The following is a 15,834-nucleotide window of genomic DNA, read 5'->3' as shown; positions in this document are numbered from 1 at the left end:
CTGTGTCTCACATGCATGCGGTGAAGTTCTCCTTTAGGAATTCTAACTGTGTCTGGATGCACTGTGCAAAGGCTTGCCATATCTCGGAGGTGAACAGACGCCCAACGAGCATAACCAGTATGATCTAATGAAAGAACCAGGGTGACAGCTTTCCACGGCACTCAATGTAGAGAGCAAAGTTTGCCTGATGGATTGATGTCACATAGGTCAACACAAGAAGCTCCAGTTGAAGTGTTGTAGACCAGAAGTGGAACACTGTGATTACTAGTTTTCGTTTGTCTCACCATTTATCGTATCCCATGGGGGCCTCATCTTCCCTGAGACTTTGGGTATACCGTGTACACGCCTCTGGAGCAAGATGTACAGACTGCTGGCAGTTACACACCTAGAACGTGTGACATGAGACACTTCCAAGAAGAAGTCAGCCGCTCCTGGTGAGGCCTCATGGGCCTGGACAAGAGCTTCCGTCCATCCACTATCTTCTAGCCCATCTCTAATCAGGTTTAGACTTGCCATTTCCAGATTCAGCCCCCCCACCATAATGACAGATTTGTTCTTCCCATACCGAGCAGACCAGGTCCACTGTACCTGATTGGTTATGGTGAAAAGGGGCTGATCCACCGTGAACCCCGGCACCTGGCAGGGGTTAGCTGGTGTACAGCGTTCCATATCACATTCAGGGTGTGAGGAATCATTGCCGCAGACTTGGAGTCATCTGGAAAGAGGGGAAGAAGTGCAGTGATGGCTGGGGTGAAGTCTGGCTCTGGCTGTTTGCTGGCACGGTAAGATGTCCAGGAAATGGCTCGATCGCCGTTGAAGGTATCCAGACTTCCTGCTTGCCTTACTTGTTCAAGCCACCTGCAGGGTCCTTGCAGGCTTGGGTAATCAGCTGGCTGTCAGTCTGAATGTCAGCATTCACGGCAGGGATGGGAGCATTGGTTTTCTTCGCAATCAATGGAGGGGCAACTGCGTAAGGTTCAGGCAGCGATGATCATCTTCTTCACTGATGCGGCAGCATCACAGTCCAGGGTGGGAATCCCACGGACAGCTCCCTCCACTTGAGTACTGGGATGCTGAAAAAGTGGGATCCCAGTTCTATGGAAGGAGTCTATTCTGTGGTGGTGGTGGGAGTGTGGTTTGTGCTGTCTTTGGCAGCAGTAGGAACAGACCACCAGGAAGCTTTAAAGGACAGACTACATTCTCAGTCTCAAAGTGGTGGCATGCGCTGTTCGCCATGCTGGTAGAGATGGCTAACGCTGTCGAAGGAGATGGACAATCCAGGTTTATAGATGGTAGCTATGAGCTCACTTTTTTGTGTCTGTGCATGTTGGATCAAGCCAGCGTAGATTGGTGAAGGCACTTCTCGAGCTTTGTTGTAGTACGAACTTTCTGTTCCTTCTCAGCAATGGATGTTGCTGTTGTACTGTTACAACTGTGCCAAAATACAAGTAGCGGCATGAATGGAAACTTGTTCGTTAGGATTAAACGAGGGCTTCTTCCCACAAGGCCCATTGTTTCCTCCCATTTAACCCTGTAGTGAAAGGATTGAGTGTCTGAGATGCCACAACCACTGGCTGAGCGACAGACTGTGATGTCACAGGGGCCGGGGTACAGTATGATGTCACTTGGGGCTCAGGTTCGCATACTCTGCTCCAGCGCTGATATGGTGGAGTTAGTCAGCAGATGAATCTAATCCTTAAAGCAGAACTTTCCTTCAGTCCCAGTGTTGGGGGAAGGAGATCAGATAATACTCAGCTGAGTGTGAGGTCAGGTTTGCTCTATCCTGCAGCCCACATCCCAAAGTCAGCCAAGTGCCTCTGGAACTAGCCCTTTTTACCATTTTTCCAGGAGTTGGCAGGCTCAGGTGTGTTCAGGGCAGGAAGAGGCCTACATATAAAAAGCCCCTGCATCTAGACTAGGAGAACACAGAAATGCTAGGCAAAGCAAATACCACCCCCAGGCCAGCGTCCCTCAGGCCCTGTTTGGGCAATAGAACTCTTTCTGTGTCCGAGGAGTAGATCTGGGGTCTAAGTATCCTGAAGATAACTAGGAAGGCACATCAGTCCATAAGTGCATAGCCCAAAAACCCTGCAGGAACCCTGCCCATCACATACCCTGCCAATTAAATCTCATAGCTCAATACTATTTTCTAGGCCCATTCAATTGTCCTCCATGGATATAATGCACCTAGAACACTGCCTCGGGTCAGGACTTGGCAGAGACTTTCCAAATTAGGGCTTCCAGCCCTGGAGAATTGTGGGGAACTGCAAAGACTTAATTAAGCAGATGGGTCAGGAATTGTTTCAATACATTCAATCTGTTTATGGATTTTAAGGCCAGAAGAGACCTTGGTGATCAGCTAGTCTGAGCTCCTACGTATCACAGGCCAGAGAATGTCTCCAAAATATTTCCCAGAGCAAATCTTTTTAGAAAACCATCCAGTCTTGATTCAAAAAGTGGCAGCGATGGAGAATCCACCCCAACTTTTGGTAAATTGTTCCAATGGTTAGTTAGTGTCACGGTTACAAATGTCTGCCTCATTTCCCGGCTGAATTTGTCTAATTTCAACTTTCATTTGCTAGACTGAAAAAATATGATTCAATATTTGTTCCCCACGTAGATACTCACAGACTGTAATCAAGTCACCTTCTCTTCGTTAAGCAAAATAGGCTGATCTCTTTGAGTCTATCATTATGAGGCATATTTCCTAATGTTTTGATCATGGTCACGGCTCTTCTCTGACCCTCCCCAATTTATCTACATCCTTCCTGAATTATGGACATGTATTCCAGCAGTAGGTGCACCAGTGCCAAATGCAGAAGTAAAAGAACTTCTCTCCTCTACTATAGCTACTCTGCGAGTATGAAGAGATACTAGGGAAAGAAATCCTCCTTCCCCCCCACCACCTGCATCCCAGAAGAGAGGGTCACTCCTTCCAGTCCTGAGTCCCTGAGGATGGAGCTCTCACAGTCCCTGGTTTTTCAGTATCAGGGCTCGCATCCTTTTCCTCGGGGGACTGACCCGAAGTCTCCTAGATCTTTCTGCTAGGAAACGTTTCCTGCTCCTCAGCCTCAGTTTCTCCTTTCCTCCCTGCTGGGGTGTTCAGGGAGGGGAAGGCAGCACCCTCCCCGGGCGTGCAGGGGGGGCTCAGCCGGGCACCCCCAGCCCAGGCTGTTCCCGGGCCCCGCAGGCCATGCGCCTGCCCCCTCGGAGGAGCTGAGCTGTGGCGTGCTCATTGCAGCCAGGGCAGAGGCTGTGTGGGGTCTGTCCGCCCCTGGGCGGGTGCTCAGCACCCCGGGCTCTCCTCTCTGCTGGGGGGGCCGGGGACTGGGGGTCTCGGCTGCAGGTGGTGGGTGCCCACCGGGGGCTAGGCTGCAGGGGCAACACCCCCTCCTTGTCCTGGGCAGCCCCCCTGGGCAGGCCCCTAGCCCGCCCCCTCGGGGCGCGGCTGGGAACAGACAGGCTCTCGGGAGAGCTGCGGTCTCCCCTCCGGGCGCCGACCCCGCCGGACCCTGCTTAGCTCCGCGCTCCGCCGCCCCGCTCCGTGGCAGAGACGCCGCCTGCAGAGCCCGCCCTGTGCCGCCAGAGGCCGCTGCGGGGCAGCGCGGAGCTTCCCCCCCAGGGGGCGGGGTCAGTTGGCCGTAGCCTATTGGCTGCCAGCCCGGGAAGGGGCCGGGCCCGCGGCTGGTTCCTGCCCCGCCCCCTTTGGCGGCGCGGCGGTTGGCGCCTCAGCGCGGCTGTCAGTGTCCCGGTGTGCGGCGGCGGCGGCGGGGCTGCTTCAGCCAGCTCGGGGCTCAGCGGGGTAACCGGCCACCGGCGGCGGGGCCTGGCCGAGGGGAGGGGCCTCGGGAGCGACCACCGGGCGGGGGCGACGGGGAGCCTGGTACCGAGTGGGCTGCCCGGGAGAGACCATTGAGCCGGGGAGGGGGGTTGGGCTAACCTGGGAGAGACCATTGCTAGGGGTCAAGGGCGAGCCTGGGTGAGACCATTTCGGGGAGGGCTAGCCGGGGGGGAGAACCATTGCTCCAGGGGGTGGGGTCAAAGGTGAGTCTGCGCGAGGCCGTTGTGAGGGTTAAGGGTGAGACCATTCCTAGGTGGGGAAGGGTTAGGCCTGGGGCAAACCATTGCTGGAGGGGGTAGGGGCGGGAGTGACCATGTCTGAGGGGGGAAGGGAGAGAGGTTGAGGGTTAGCCTGGGTGAGACCATTGCCAAGGGGGGCCTGTGGGGGAAGGGCTAGCCTGGGAGGAATTGGTGGGGGAGGGGTCTGAGCAGAGGGGCTGGAACCAGCATTAACCATCTGCACCTGTCCCAGGGCGCCCCAGACCATCGTGTGAGAGCTGCCCCAGGAGCCGCGAGGACTGATCCTGGGAGAAGCCAGGCCGGCTGGATGAGCAGACTGTCCCGGGAGAAGCCAGGACACGACAGGCACTAAATCTAATGAGTGAGAGCCGTCCTGGGAGCTGCTGGGATTTCTTAACGTCGTCCTCAGAAATAACTTGCCTAGGAAGATCCGTGACTGAACGGATGCTGTTGATTTAAAAAGGGGGTAAAAGGAAAAAAAGAAAAAAGCCTATCGGATCCAACAGGTCTGGGATAGATCATCACTGAACTCTAGGAAGAGAGCTGTGCGGGAAAGGAACTGGGCCAAACGAACAGAGATTCTGGCAATTTGTTGAGCCAGAGAAGAGTTGTTGATAAAATAAAGCGACCTGGAAAACCCAGAAATAAACTGAGATTTGCTGGAGTGCATAAAAAGAAATCTTGGTCAAAACTGAGTGAAAACCAAATTTTGGATTAAATGGTTCAGAGGATTTTTGGATTAAACTGAGAAAATCTGTCCTGGGTAGAGATACTAACCCTGGGAGACAGCAGACAAGACAAATCATTTTCAGGTGGTAAAACTGCTGCAGTTTGGTGCTGCTGAGGTGGGAATAGCAGAGCGGATAGTTGGTGTTTTACTGCTTTTTTTTTTTAAAGGGAGTATTAGCAAGAAGGAAAGAAAGCGTCGGGTTATTTGATATCTGGCAGGGTCCAGGTGTGTTAGTCTCCAGCTGAATAAGGTGTCACTGTTTGGCGTGTTTTTATATTTTGTATTGTAATAGAGAAGTCTGGCATGTGAGGCTTTTTAACACTTCATTTAATTCTGAGTTTTTTAAACTCTTTTCTGCATCTCTAGAAGAATGTGCATTAGTGTCTAAAGGTATCGGATTAAAATGCATGGTATTTGAAGTTTAATTTAAAGCTTTAAGTTGTCACATGCACAGACATTTAGCTGACCAAAAAAAAATTCCTTTTAAACAAGTGTGATTGGTTTATTTTAGTCTTCCTAAACAATTCGGAATCTGAGAGGGGTCGAGGCTATGCTTGACTGCAAATAGTTAAAACTTGGATGCTGCAGCATTTTGAACCACAGAGACTCGGCTGTTAAATCATTCAAGAAAAACTGTCTTTTTTAAATACCAAAAATGTTAGGTTTTTTTTTTTCTTAACTAGTCTTTAAAAATACAAGACTTGAGAGAACTTTCTTCAGGGCTAGGAGGGCTAGTTAAAATCTGTTTTATCTGGAGATCAGTTTAATTGTGAGGTTGGTTTTGGGAGACACCATAGACCTAGGGCAAAATTTCAGCGTATGCTGGAAGGGGTGGGGAAAAGGACCTCAAAGTGTCACCATTCTTTTTTTCTGTAGCCTTTGGAATTAACCTGGCACCATTCTTGGGATATCAGACACTTTACTTGCTACACCATTTTGGGATATAAAGCACAGAGACACAATCTGGTTCAGGGTGAACTAAGAAACTTGAACGTATCCATTGGGGACTGATGCTGAGGAAGAGCTGACATAAAAAGGAATAAAGGCCTTAATACTAAACAGAAATGGATGTGTGGTCAAGAGTAGCAGTGTGGATCCTCTGTGGTTTTCTTCTGCACCAAGGACAGGGGGAGAGGCCCCCAGGTTCTCATCTGGATGAAACTGCAATTACAGGTAAGAAAGAGGCTTTAGGGCCTATATGCTGTTAACTTTGATTAGTTCTTTGACAAAAGATAATTAGTTTTAGTTCATAATGCTTTAAATTTCACATACATTGCGTGGGATTGGTCTCTCCCATGGCAGAACTTTAGTCAGCAGCATCCCCATGTCCTATCGTAACATGCATTAATAACAATGAAACTTAGAACTTTAAACTAAAATTTCCCGCTCCTTCAGCAAGGGATGTCCCCAAGAAGGTATAATACGTTAGGATAGTGCAGACCCTGCAATAAACGACACAGACTCTGGTGGTGGAAAATGCTCATCAGTTCTGAGACTCTTACGGGAGTCAGGAAACCCACTGCTTTCAGAAACGTTTAAGATGGCCAAACAACAAATACGTTTATTTCAAAACGGATGATAACTCTTTACTAATTGGAGGTTTTTTCACTATTTATTTTGGAAACTGATTCCATCTGTTTGGGAAATTTCAGATTTAATTTTGTTTTTGGTTGTTGGGTTTTTTTTAAAGCCACCTCTCTGATGCAAAAAGCACTGCCCCAAAATATAAGGGGGAAAGATCAAAAAAGGAGAAATTGCCTGCTTCTCTTAGAAAAATCACTTAAGTCTCAAAATATTTTTTTCACTATTGTCCTTATTGATATTCTTAGGGAAATAAGCATTTGATCTCCCATCTTGGCAGGGAGAGAGAGAGAGAGTGAAAGTATGACAACTGAATTTCTTGCTCTCTAATTCTTCCTCAGCCCACCCCAAAAAGACTGTCTCAGTCTGGTTCCCATTAGACAAATATTGGCCTTGTGTAAACATTTGACAACTTTGCTGACGACTTGATAGTCTCAGTAGAGGGAGGGGTCAAGGTTTGAATAGGCCATTATTTGGGATGATATACCTCCACTCCTAGTGATAGTCCCTGTATGTCAGGATTGAGGCATATTAGAGAAATTTGTGCTGTTATTGCTTTTACTGTGGCTATACAGGGATGCCAGTCTTGCACCTTTCACCAATATTGAAGTAATGTGCACACAAGAAAATTGAAGGGTATCTTATGAGCACTAGGAGACAAAAAATGCAGTTGATTCAGAGAGCAGAAAAAGTTGTTGCGAAAATGCTTTTAGGTTGGGTGCAGGCCAGATTTTAACAGCCCAAGTATAACTTCCCTCTTGAAAGCATCCCAGTTTCTGGCTTGCTTTTATCTCTAAATGAGAAGCAATCAATTGCAGTGTGGTAGGAGGACTGCGTGAGGCATCCAGTCTCTGGTGCAGGTATTCAGGCAGGGTTTCCCTTCTAAAGGGCTCTTATTCACTGTATGTACTCCTGTCTGTTCACTCCTAGTCGCTATGCCGATTCCAGTTGGATTAAAAATAACTTCAGATTAACATGTGTGGCACTTAGAAAGGATACAATAGTGATTACAGTTCAGAAATCGACAGAGAGGTAAATGAGGTCTGACTGGACTGCGTTGACATGTGTTGATGCATAACACAGGTATTCACTCCCAAGCCCAGTAATTCATGGTATTTAACTACTCTGTGTGTGTTCCTTTATTAGATAAATTGTTAAAGGTTTTATTATGCATGCCACACGCAGTTCAGAAGGCCCACAGCAAAAAGGCCCTTTGAGATGGTTTTTAACATTTGCTTTTTAGTTGTTGTAGTTACTACCAGTATTTAAGTGCAGAAGGCCCTCACACATCAATATCACTTTCTGCCTTATGCAGTCCTCTAGGAACGGACAGTATGAATCCTGTTAGTTGGATGCATGACTGTACGTTACCATCATCATTAAACAGAGGCAAACAATTGTAGGACTCTACTAGGTTTTGAAGTGAGGCACAATTGGTTTTCTTTGGCTTGGCTTGATTTTAATACTAGAAAAAACTAGACGGCAATGGTTATTTATCATCTCTGTAGAAGGTAATGAGATTCTCAGAAGCAGCAGAAAAGCAGTTTACTCAGAAAGCTGAGGTGTGGGAGTTGGAACAGTGGTTGCTGATTAGGCTTTTCTTGCTTTCAGAGCTCTAGATTCGCGTGCATGCCCAGGGAATGCCTTACAGAAATCTGTCTTTTATGTCAACAGTTACTTTTATCAGTCAAACTTGTGAGCTCATCCAAAATACAGTGTCAAGTTTTTTTGACAAGGCCAAGTTTCCATAAAGCCATATTGATCAGCATTAATTATGGTAACATAATTCCCCCTTACTTAATTATGGTGACATAAGTAATGCCAATCTGATTGCATCCCATATTAGCTCTTCCACTGATTTGTTTAGTTCCTGGTGGACTGCTGAATATCCACAGCACAAAAAGTATAATCACAGCTGGGTATAGTCACCTTGGGTATCTAATTAGAGATGCTATAGAGGCTTGGAAGTGGGACCTTCAGGTTGGGGTTGGTGTGCATTGGTGGGGGTAGCATGGGGAGCCGGTCGTATAGTCATTGTGCTTGGGCTGCTGTGTACATAACTGGGACTTCACTCTCCGCTACTGCAGTTGTGACAACTTTCAGCCACGCTTCGGAATTTAAAAGGCAAAAGAAAAGTGGGCAACCGGTTCACTTTGTCTAGATTTGTCTTCTGTTTCTGTTTCCATGTTAATAACAGATGTCTGTACATCTGCTTTCCTGTACCTTATTCTGACGTGTGTCCGTACTATGTGTAAGGAAAAGGCTCTGCTTTCCTGTTTCTACTGGAAGAAATGCTGGATCTTGGTGGGATGTCTTGTATGAATGGAATCAGTTTGTTCCTCCTGGGGGCATGGCCCAAATAAAGTAATGATCCTTGCTCCTGTTAACATTATTGTTGTGATACTCCTTGGATAACAGCTATGATAGATAGCATTCAGAAAGCACAGCTCCTACCTAGTACTGAAGCTCTTGCACTAACTGAGTAGCTAAACTGCAGTTGCTGAATTTATGCCTCCTCATTTTCTCTACATTTCCTGAAAATTATTGCTGGCTGTGGCCTGGAAATCACTTGACCAGTGTTGTAAAGTACTCTCCCTCTGGTAGGGCTGTAATGAAAGGGAAGATCGGAGTGCTGGATTGAGTTACAGTCAGAGGAGTGCTTTTGTGGTGTGCTTGAGGGGTGTTGCTCCTTGGCTGCTTCCACACCACAGCAGTTACTTGATGTATTGTCCCCTGCGTGAATTGCAGTCCGTTACATTGGAGAGTAAATGGAAGAAAAGAATGAAAGGTTCCTTTTCCCTTGGAACTTAAATGCCATGTCAAATTCAGAAGTATTAGTCTATAACAAAAAGTTCCCCAACTCCAGGAGTGTCATGGGTCCTACTCAAGAGCCTAAGTAGTCTTTTTGTGTGGCTCCGCTTACCTGTTGGAACAATTTACTGATCAATCTATTGATTAGGCAAATAGTGAGCTGAGACTTACATTTTTCTGCTACACTCTGTTTTGTTACCTCATTCTCTCATCCCATTTGTCTGTTTTGTCCACCGGTTGATCCTGTCTGACACCTGGACTGTAAGCTCTTTGGGGTAGGGTCAATCATCTTTATTGCTTGTCTGTACAGGACTTAGAACAATGAGGCCTTGATCCTTGACTGGAGCTCCGGAGTGCTATCAGAATATACACAATAAAAATGAATAGGATGCCAGAGGAGTAGCTTGAAAGCAAGTTGTCAGGACCACTACATGTTTCTAAAGCACTGGTCCAGAACAGTTTATCCTAGATAATTCTAAGGTTCCTTTTCCCTTGGAACTTAAGTGCCATGTAAAATTCAGAAGTATCAGTCTATAACAAAATAATTGTTGTTTCCTTCTGTTCCCTGTGAACAAAGGTATGTGACTACAAGTTTTCAGTCAGGGTCTTTTAGGGTCAGAAAGAAAAGTTTTTGATCTGTGGAGCTGAGTTTTCTGTAGCTGATGAATTGTGCTCCAGGATATTAGATTTAAAAAAAAAATTGTTTCTAGTTTTCTTATGGTTGCAAAGAAAGTCCTGAAATCATTGAGTGTGTCATGGAAAAGAATCACACTGCTACATTTTAGAGGTGGATCGGGTGCAGCTTTAATTGTGACACACACATAATCACATAACCATAGCTATGGGGAATACTATAGCCATAGGGAAAACCCAGGTGGCTATAGGGAAGCAAAGCAGCATGTCTGGATGCTGGGCACATGTACTTCACCTGGCTACCAGATACAAAAGACTTATATAGGGGTTGCTTAGGTTCATTTACATGTTGATCGTATAGTGGAATTTGATTAACAGTTCAGGAAAGACAATTATATGTATAGTGGGGTACACCAGATGTTTTCACAGGAAAGAGCCATTTGATTATACAACGTGTTTCAGGTACCCTGGCTATCACCTGAAGATGTGTGGCTACACAATACATGTTAAAATGATAATCTGTATGGAGTAAGTTCCTATGGGGCCAGGAAGACAGGGGGGCACATACCTATCAGAACAGGAGACGTCGGTTCACAGACTTCAAAAGGCCTAACGCTCACAACAGACGATTTGCATTTAGAATGTGATATCAGAGACATCCTGTGGGATTTTAGCATCTTTATCTTAGTTTCAGTTGGGGCATTACTGTTAATGGTTCAACCTGGGACTTCTGTTTCAGTTTCCGGCTACAACTTCAGGCCAGGCCTTCTATGATCAATTTCAGGCCAGGCATTCTATTAATCAATTCTGTGATTAATTCTTTGACTCCACAAGTGTAAATCACTGCAAACCTACATCTAGTTCAGAGAGGTGTGAACGTCTGAATGGTGTATTGACTCTGAAACCTAAAGATGCTAATTTAAATATCAACATTGCTAACTGTTTGATCATTTTAGCTGCAATTTAAGCCCTTTGCTTCTGTCCTATTTTCAGAGGTTAACAAGAACAATTTTTCACCCTTCTCCTTGTAACAAACTTTTATGTACTTGAAAACTGTTATGTCCCTTCTCTTCTGCAGACTAAACAAATGCTATTTTTTCAGAAACATCATCTAATATGTTGTTCCACAATTCTAAACTGTCCCCACGTGTTCCCTGATGCCAGAAGTCCCTCTTTTCCCCCAGCTGCCACAATCTTCAGCTTCTCCCCAGGAGCTTGTTAGATGCTGTAATGAATTGTCAATAGAAAAATCTTTGGTATATTGAAAATGTGGGGAAAAAATAAATGGAGTTGATATAAAGCCAGACAAGCTGAAGTACTATTGAACTGGTTCATTTTTATATTAAAAAATATAATGTTTAAATTGAAATGAAGCTGCTGCAGAATTTCATCTGTCACACCAGGTGCCACAGAATTCAGGAATCTTGCTGCAGAATGTAGGTTCAGAGAGTACACAGGCCCCTGAGATAAAACAGAAAGCGAAGAGAGACAGAAACACCTGGATAAGTGAACAATGTAAAGAAGCAGAAGAATATACAAAGAGAAACGACACAGGTTGTATTGCAAGATAAGAGAACTGCATGGGATATGTGAATTGAAAACATCAACAGTGAAAGACAAGCATGGGCAAATAATTGACATTGAACAAGCAAAGAAAACGGAAAGAATGTTTTGAAGAGCTGTACAGTATGCAGAACACAGCAGATGAAATGGTCCTGGAGAAGCTTCCCAGTACAAACAATGGGAAGCAGATTTTGGAATTTTTGAAGTTGTCACGCAGGCTGGCTTGAGTGTGTGTGTGTGTGTGTGGGGGGGGGGAGGGCATTTAGTATATTGTGTGACATCAGTATGGCAGAATCATAATAATTCGTGTGAGATATATCATGTCAGGTATTGTTAGAAGGGATATATTGTGCTGAGTAAGATAAATATACTCATGTTCATGTATTATATGTGAAATGGAAGTTATGAATGTATTTGATATTTCTGTATGTCAATTTGGGCTGGCTGGGACACACCCCAGACAGAGAGGCGGCAGAACAGTAGCCTGCTTGATGGCCCATTAAGACATTCATGGACACAAGGGGCCCAGGAAGAAACTAAAGGCATACCTGAAGAGTTACCAGGATTGACCCATGTGACTCTGGACTCCATTTTAGTTCTTGTAACATTCCACAAGGCCGCATGGCCAGGAACAGAAGGTATATAAGATCAAACCACAGAAACCATTTTGCCTTCTATCCTGAGCTTCAGCCACCTACCTACCTCTGTATCAAGTCATCTGCAACTGAAGCTGTGTAACAAAGGACTGAGGCCCATCCAGGTACTGGATGTGTACCAGAAGGACTCTACAAGCCTGCAACTCCACATTTCTTCTAGAAACCTGATGTATATGGACTTTCAATCATTTGTATGTATCTGATTTGCTTTGACCCTTTAACATTTCTCTTACGGTTTCTTTCTTTCTTTTTACAATAAACCTTTAGTTTTAGTTACTAAAGGATTGGCTGGCAGTGTGGTATTTTAGGTAAGATCCAAACTTATATTGAACTGGTATTGTGGCTGAGGGAACCTTTTTAGTAAAGAGCATAGGATTTAAACAAGTGGTCTCTTTACTGGACTTAGTGCTGATTTGGGAGCCAGGAACTGGAATGCAATAAAGGGGGCTGTGGGCATTTGTGGACTGGCTTCTTGATAACCAGTGTGGGGAAATCAGAAGCAGTTCGTGGCTGGTTGGGAAGCCGGGCTTCAGTGTCACCCACCAGCGCTGGGAGAATCTGCTCTCCTTTTGCAGCTTGCCCTGATCTTGGCATTCTCAGGTGGCTACTCTGGGCACGGACGGGTCACAGAAGTAGCAAAGAACTTGATAGAAAGTTTGAAATAGAAAAATGTGCCGGGAAGTAACAAAACTGCAGAGCTGTGGCAAACAGGCAAGGAACACACAGTAAAGGTGATGCGCAAGCTATTTAACAAGATTTACTGGAAGAGTGAGTGCTAAGCGAATGAGGGAAATCAATAATAGTACTGATATATTAAAAAGAGGGTAAGAGTAAATGCAGCAGCTGCAGAAGAATCAGCTTATTGAGTGCTCCAGTAAAAGCTGTCACTAAGATGTTGCAGAGGAGAATGAAGAAGTACGTGGAAGCGGCACTTGCAGAGGAACGGGCTGGATTTAGACCAGGATGAAGTAAAACAGGTCAATTATTTGTGATAAGACAGATACCAGGCGAGTACATAAAACACAACTGAAGCTGCTAAAACAACTTGATAGACTTCAGACAGGCTTTTGTCATGGTGGGCAATCAGCTGAACGTGAGCTCGCCGTGTGACACTGGGGCCAAAAGGGCTAAACTATCCCTGGATGCATAAACAGGGAATTTAATTATGGGCTCTTCAGTCTAGCAGAGAAAGATATAACATGAACCAATGGCTGGAAGTTGAAGCTAGACAAGTTCAGACTGGAAATAAGGTGTACATTTTTAACAAGTGAAAATAATTAACTGTTGGAACAAATTACAAAGGCTTCTTGTGGATTCTCCATTGGACCATTAATGACAACTTTAAAATCAAAATTGGATGTTTTTCTAAAAGATAGACTGTAGGAATTATTTTGGGGAAGTTCTCTTTCCTGTGTTACACAGGAGATTAGATGATCACAATGGTCCTTTCTGCCCTTGGAATTTATGGCTCTGTGAATCCCTGAGAAATTGATCAAACTGATAGAAAACACCTATAGCAAGTCCATGGAATATGGGAGATTTGATAAGTTGATTGAGCTGTTTGGGACAACCATAGGAGTGAGACAAGGATGCACGCTATTGTCAGACCTGTTCAACTTGGTACTGGAAGTGGTAATGGCTGGAGTATTGAGCGATTAAATGAGATAAGTCATGTTATGTGGAAGGACAGCGAATAACCTTAAATTAATAGATGACATTGACCAGATAACATTGACCAAGAAGGATTTATAAAAAAGAACTGAAAAGGTAAACCAGGAAAGCAGAAAATTAGGACTGAGGATCAGCACAGAGAAGACACAAACTATAGCAACTGGAAGACAAGAGGAAAAGGCAAAGATCAAAATCAGAGACTCAGAACTAGATTAATTGGAAAAAAAAATTTTGTATCTTGGAGGACTAGAATTGAAGAATGGGAATTTGAAGATGACATAAGAAGAATCTGAGGTCACAGTTGCATTTGGAAAATTCTGTAAGATCTGGAAGGTTAAAGACATCTTGATAAAAATGAAAATCTGTGTATGTGGGAGAGTTGGCATGCCGATATGGCTGTACGAGTTGGAATGTTGGAGTATAAGGAAAACTGATGAAAAAATGAACTGGATGAGGGGAGTGCTGAGAGATTTAAGACTGCAGAAATTAAAATACGATGTCATAAGAAAACAGGTAGGTCAAGAAATAAATGTTGCAGAAGATTCACGAAAGAGGATTAGGATGGTTTGGACACATGTAAGAATGGATTGGAAAGGGTACTATCCATGGTGATTCGTAGTAGAGTGCAAGGAACTGGAAATAGAGGAAGACTGAGGATGTAGTGAATAGATACAGTGAAGAATGACCTAGAACAAAAAGGTTTAAAGATGAATGAATCCATTATGCTAGTACAAGATGAAAAGTGGTGGAAAGCCTTCATTCAGCCCCATTGTTGCTGCTTAGCTAATGGATGGGTATCAAAGAATAAAGATAGAGGCCGTTGGCTATATACATGTGTATGACCATTCTGTTCCCAATGCATCCTCATGGGAACTCTGGCTTTCTGCTGGAGCTCTGTGTAATAATTATTGCATCCTCTTCTCAGCCTCAATTCTGAGGAAACTTGCATAACTAATGACTTTGTAATAAATGAGAAAGTATTGAAAGCTGCCTTTAGTTGATGCTCTTCCAGATCAGCAAGGATTTTTGACATTGTGCCTTCCACTTATGACTTCAGTCAGTTCCGGGAATGTTAAATCACTTGCCTGACAGGCACCTTCATGAGATGCATGAGCTGCAAATGCTAATGGCATTTGATTGGGTAACATGGGAGAACCTTAGTGAAAGATGGAATGAGTGGTTGGGAAAGTTTCTCTGTTGTTTGACCCTTAGTCTATTTACAAGGCACATATACTGTCAGTACTCCAAGGTTAAATCCGGTGACCTAGCTAGTAAAATGCTCTCATCTTCACTTATTTAACGTGCACTTGACTCTCTGTAGAATTTATACTGGCATTACAGTTTTGGCCACATCCATTAAACACGTTTCAGAAGAGACCATTACTACTTCCTTAGAGCATTTTTAGAAATCCTATCTGAAAATGTGAGGAGCCCTGTTCCAGCTTGCATGGCAACTTGAATAGACAGCACAGTCTTTGGCTTATTCAAAAAGGAGAAAGGATTTATCCTGGAGGTAATGATGTTTTGAGAACTGTAGAAATTGGAGCTGGAATCCATTTAGATATTTATATAGTCCCCATCATCATAGTATCTGAGCCGTTCACAGGTATTCATGGATTTACTCTCACAAAACCCTTGTGAGTAGTAGCTATCTATCTTAGCTACTTATGGCTAGGGCTGGGTAAGTAACTGATTTTTTTTTTGGTTCGTTGGCAGTTCTAAAAAACTTTAAAAAAAAAAATTGTTCTGAATTTTGGCAAATCAAAAAGGAGATAAAAATTTTGTTATAGATCAAATGAAATGTTTAGTTTCAGAACACTTTTAACCTCTTTTTTTTTTTTTTTTTTAATACAAGCAAAGGCTCTCTCAATCTCTCCTGTTGAAGCTGTTCCAGTTTGTGTAAAATACTTGAATAGTCATAGAGAAAGGGTGAGTGTAAGACTGATTGACTATAACCTGGTGGTTAGGGCACTTCCCTAGGATGTGGAGACCCGAAGGTTCAAGTCCCTGTGCTAATGAATATTTAATCATTTATACAATGTGCAATAGCTTCAACAGGGCAGATTGAGAGAGACCTCAGAGTACCCTATCGCCTGGCAGTTAGGGTAC

At 44.4% G+C, this 15,834-nt stretch overlaps 1 protein-coding gene across 8 annotated transcripts in view; it reads left to right on the top strand.

Moving 5' to 3' along the window:
• Window positions 1-3,681: 3,681 nt before the first annotated feature.
• Window positions 3,682-15,834, top strand: part of STIM1 (stromal interaction molecule 1) — a 151,999-nt gene continuing 139,846 nt past the window's right edge. For 6 of the 8 annotated variants that reach the window (XM_067568294.1, XM_067568292.1, XM_067568293.1 and 3 more), the window contains exons 1-2: window positions 3,682-3,802; window positions 4,313-5,983. In XM_067568294.1, coding sequence (XP_067424395.1) covers window positions 5,875-5,983 — 109 coding nt within the window. In that variant the 5' untranslated portion in view covers window positions 3,682-3,802; window positions 4,313-5,874. The remainder of the gene's footprint in view (window positions 3,803-4,312; window positions 5,984-15,834) is intronic. The other 2 variants (XM_067568291.1, XM_067568290.1) reach the window with 2 other exon arrangements.

This window comes from Emydura macquarii, unplaced genomic scaffold (genome assembly GCF_026122565.2).
Source record: "Emydura macquarii macquarii isolate MOO-44397 ecotype Brisbane River unplaced genomic scaffold, CSIRO-AGI_Emac_v2 contig_2865, whole genome shotgun sequence".
Classification (NCBI taxonomy): Eukaryota; Metazoa; Chordata; order Testudines; family Chelidae; genus Emydura; species Emydura macquarii.
The sequence above is the reverse complement of the archived record's forward strand: the minus strand, read 5'-3'. Positions and strand labels throughout refer to the sequence as shown.